The 4,232-nt window shown below is 57.5% G+C and overlaps 1 protein-coding gene across 4 annotated transcripts in view; it reads left to right on the forward strand.

Moving 5' to 3' along the window:
- Positions 1 to 4,232, forward strand: part of Arhgap45 (Rho GTPase activating protein 45) — a 15,488-nt gene that overhangs the window by 1,788 nt on the left and 9,468 nt on the right. For 3 of the 4 annotated variants that reach the window (XM_021173902.2, XM_029482857.1, XM_029482858.1), the window contains exons 3-10: positions 2,144 to 2,287; positions 2,409 to 2,493; positions 2,580 to 2,652; positions 2,856 to 2,922; positions 3,014 to 3,151; positions 3,261 to 3,325; positions 3,525 to 3,635; positions 3,723 to 3,803. In XM_021173902.2, coding sequence (XP_021029561.2) covers positions 2,144 to 2,287; positions 2,409 to 2,493; positions 2,580 to 2,652; positions 2,856 to 2,922; positions 3,014 to 3,151; positions 3,261 to 3,325; positions 3,525 to 3,635; positions 3,723 to 3,803 — 764 coding nt within the window. Of the gene's footprint in view, positions 1 to 54; positions 1,247 to 2,143; positions 2,288 to 2,408; positions 2,494 to 2,579; positions 2,653 to 2,855; positions 2,923 to 3,013; positions 3,152 to 3,260; positions 3,326 to 3,524; positions 3,636 to 3,722; positions 3,804 to 4,232 lie in introns of those variants that run through there. The other variant, XM_029482859.1, reaches the window with a different exon arrangement.

Consider the following 4,232-nt stretch of genomic DNA (forward strand, 5'->3'; position numbering starts at 1 on the left):
AAAAAAAAAAAGTAGAAGAAGAAAAAGGACGGGGGTGCGGGGATATGAGGAGGTTTCAAATAGGATGAAAAGAAGTGCATATGTCAACTAAGGTTCTGAAGGATGTGTAGGAGTTTGCTGGCGTGCCCAGCCCTACAGGGGGAATGTCTTAGGCATTTGCTCAGATACACAGAAACTGAGGTTGTATGTTAGGAGCACTGTGTGAGGACAGTGGGCTGCAGAGGCAGAAGGACCCTGGCTGCAGCACTGGGGGACTGCGGAACACGGAAGGTGTTAAAGCAGAGGCCACGGGAGGTACTGGAAGTGAGGGCCCCGTTCCGTTTTCTCCTGCACGCAGTTGATGATGGCTCCGTCCGTTTCCTCCAGAGTTATTTTCACCTCCTTCCTGTTTGTCTCTGGCAGCTCAGTGAGATGGGTCGGGCACCAGACTCAGCCCCCCACCCCCACCCCCGGTTGCTCCCCGGAAACCACATGTCAGAGCTGTGCCCAGCACGCAGCTCCAGTCCTCCCAGTTACCCACTCCCACAGATCCAGAGAGATCCAGAGAGGTGGAGGCTGGGTCTGGCCTCACCCAGGAGCCTGTGCAGGCCACTCCCTCCTGGAGAGCTACTGGGCTTATCTGGACTCCCGGGTGGAGGCTGAGTCTGCTTTTCTGGGGAAATCTTAATCTCCGGCCTTTCTTTACCCAGGCATCCTTGGAGACCTGGTCCGCATGCGCGGGGTCATCAGCTAACTGTGACCCCCCAAACCTGTATAGGACACGCACTGGTGCTCTGCGTGCACCAGCCTCTGGGCCTGGGTTTTTTAAAACAGGACAAGAACAGAGTCCCCAGAGATTCCGGGGCATTTAAGGCTGCAACTGGGGGTGGACACAGGGCCCTCAAAGGCTCTTTCTCTGAAGCCTTCCTCTGCCCTGAGCATCCAACTCCCAGCCTCAGTTTACCCGAAAACCCCACCCTCACATCCAGTCAAATTCCTCCTCTGTGGTTAGGAAACAGCCCTTGAGCTAGCCTATGGAGATATGAGGGGTGGGGTTGTTCCCAGAGAGAGGCGGGGCCTGATGACCGGCCTAAGCCGGTTTGGCTGTCGACTATCCCCCTAAGAACTCCCAGGCACTGAGGACCCAGGTCCCTTGACCACGTACTAGCGTTCTGTCCCTCCATACATTACTGAGCAATGTGTGTCTGTGGGACTCTGCATCCAGCGCTGGACCACGACCCCCAGTGCTGCCAGACTCGCGCCGGAGGTGAGAGGACAGTGCAGGGTGTGGGTCCCCCCACTTAAGGCCAGGACCCTGCACACGTGGCCTGTTCAGGGCCTTTGCACAATCCCAGGGTGCCCAGGAGCTCTGCACTTCTCTTGGCTGCATCTCAGGTTCCATCCTGCCTTGAGATGGCCCATGTGAGGGGCCGCAGGGACACCAGCTGCCCAGAGGGTACGCGCCTGGAATGCCCCAGGAGGGGGCGTGGCTTCCCAACCAGCATTCGGGGATTCCTGGATCAGAATGCACCTCCCAGACGTGGGCTCAGATTCTGACCACCAAAACGTGGAGGGAATGGCCTCCAGGGTGGCATTCCACCGGGGCCTTGGTGTCTGCAGAAGGCCAGGGAACTTTTTCAGATTCGGGTTTGAGGTGCTCCGGTCTTCAATGTCCTATCATGTCGCATAAGGTCTTGGGCTTGCCTGCACTGTGCAACGGTGGAAAAACAGTCAAAAATCTCTGCCTTCCAACTGAGGGCTTTTGAGGATGGAGGGCTGTGGTGTGATCTCCTAGCGTTGTGGAGGCAGAGGCAGGAGGATGTTCTGAACTGCACAGGGACAGTGTTAAGGCTTGTTCAGCATCTAGATGGGATGCCTATCCTCTGGCTCTGATGCTTTCCGTGGCTCCCTGCTGCTCAGAGGTATAATGACACAAAAGCCCAGCAAGGTCCTCCTTCCACAGAAAGCTGGGTGACCACTGACAAGTGGCTTTCCCTCACTGTGCACATCTGCAGGGCCAGCGGGGCGTAAGTCCAGGAGAGAGTAAAATTAATGAACTTGCTTGGGAAAATCGTCTCTTCTGTCTACCCCTGCCTCAGTTTCTCCATCTGGAAAGACTGGGGCCAGCCTCTTCCTTTTCACCCATGCTAACTCTGCTCGGCAGACCTCCTCGAGGCCCGCCGGCCACTGGCCCATGAGTGCCTGGGTGAAGCTCTGCGAGTCATGCGCCAGGTCATCTCCAGATACCCACTCCTCAACACCGTGGAGACACTCACAGCCGCTGGTACACTCATTGCCAAGGTCAAAGGTCAGTCCGGTGAGGTCCACAGTGGGAGGGTTTCCCAGAAGAGGGGAATCTCTGTAGTGGGGTTTTGAAGGGTGCATAGGCATTTGACCAACACACTTTTCCCGCCTTGTCTGCCTCTCAGCCTTTCATTATGAATGCAACAATGAATCAGATAAGAGGGAATTTGAGAAGGCTCTGGAAACCATTGCTGTGTCCTTCAGCTGCACGTGAGCTCGGGGCCTGTGGGGGGCAGAGTGGAGTTCGGGAGTATGGCTGATGTGGACCTCTGGAATGACTCCCCCTGGCCCTGCAGTGTGTCCGAGTTCCTTTTGGGTGAAGTGGACAGCAGTACTCTCCTGGCCGTGCCTCCGGGGGACCCCAGCCAGGTGAGCAGCCAGCAGCTCACATCCAGGTCAAGATGTTTGTGGGAAGGAGTGGCTATCTCCCATAGGATGGGCACCTGGCTCAGCTGTGTGACTATCTCCTGGGCTGGGCTGTGTGGGTCTCTCTGAGGAGCCGTCAAGGGTGTTAGAGCTAAGGAGGGGCAGGGCAGAGGCGCGGCCTGAACAGAACGTGGTTCCTCACACAGTCCATGGAGAACCTTTATGGGGCTGGCACGGAGGGGCCCCCACATAGCGTGGAGGAATGTGAAGAAGGTGAGTGTCTCTGGGTGTGGGGCTGGGGAGGCAGGAGGTGGTAGGGGCCTCGAGAGGTGAGGACATCTAGACTGAGCACTGGCCCCCGAAGGTTGCCTGCCCCCCGAGGAGGTGGACCTGCTTCTGCAGCGATGCGAAGGGGGTGTGGACGCTGCACTGCAGTATGCAAAAGACATGGCCAGGTACATGAAGGACCTCATCAGCTACCTGGAGAAGAGGACCACCCTGGGTGAGCGACTGAGACACCTGGGGCGGGGCGAGTGGGAGGGGCAGGGTGGGGTGGGGGGTCTAGGGAAGGCTGTTTCCAAAGCCTCACTCTGCATCCCATTCTTTGGTAGAGATGGAATTCGCCAAAGGTCTCCAGAAGGTTGTCCACAACTGCAGACAGAGCGTCACGCATGAGGTGAGTTGGGGGAAACAGGTGTGGGAAGAGGGATGCATAGGAGTTTGATAGGCGTGGCCGCTCCCTCCTCCTCCTCCTGCCAAGGGCTTCTGTTGGATGCCCTTGGGAGAAGGAGGATGCCCGTCTGTTGCTAAGAGTGGCTGAAGGGTGCTGGGACCCCTCTGTCCTCATCCTGGTGACCGGCTGTCCTGCCCCACAGCCCCACATGCCTCTCTTGTCCATCTACTCACTGGCCCTGGAACAAGATTTGGAGTTTGGCCATGGCATGGTGCAGGCAGTGGGCACACTGCAGACCCAGACCTTCATGCAGGTGGGCTGTGCCTGAGGTGAGATGGCCTGCCCGCTGCGGATGCCACCCATCAGTTTGGCACTCACAGTCTGTTCCTGCCTCCCTTAGCCCCTGACGCTGCGGCGGTTGGAGCATGAGAGGCGCAGGAAGGAGATCAAAGAATCTTGGCATCGAGCACAGAGGAAGCTGGTAAGGACAGCGGGGGTGTGGCCAGTGCCCCCCTCGTTGGTCGGTGCAGGTTCCCTGTGCTTGCAAAAGCAGTCATTGCTGAGACGCTAAGACGACCCAACCCCAGCAGGGCACTCAAAAGTCCCACACATTGTCAGCTGTTCAGAAATTCAGAGAGAAAAGAGTGTAGTCCCCGCCTCGGTTGGTGCACACTCCATGTACCCCATTTTTCTTTTGTGGCATTTAAAGGCATGGAGGTGGCCTGGGGGGCATGCCTCAGTGGGTAAAGCACCTGACAGAAGAACATGGGGTCCTGAGTCACTTGGTTAGCATCCCCATAAAACCAGGCATGGCAGCCGGGCGAGGAGCACTCGGGAGGCAGAGGCAGGTGGATTTCTGAGTTCGAGGTCAGCCTGGTCTACAAAGTGAGTTCCAGGACACCCAGGGCTA

This window comes from Mus caroli, chromosome 10 (genome assembly GCF_900094665.2).
Source record: "Mus caroli chromosome 10, CAROLI_EIJ_v1.1, whole genome shotgun sequence".
NCBI lineage: Eukaryota > Metazoa > Chordata > Mammalia > Rodentia > Muridae > Mus > Mus caroli.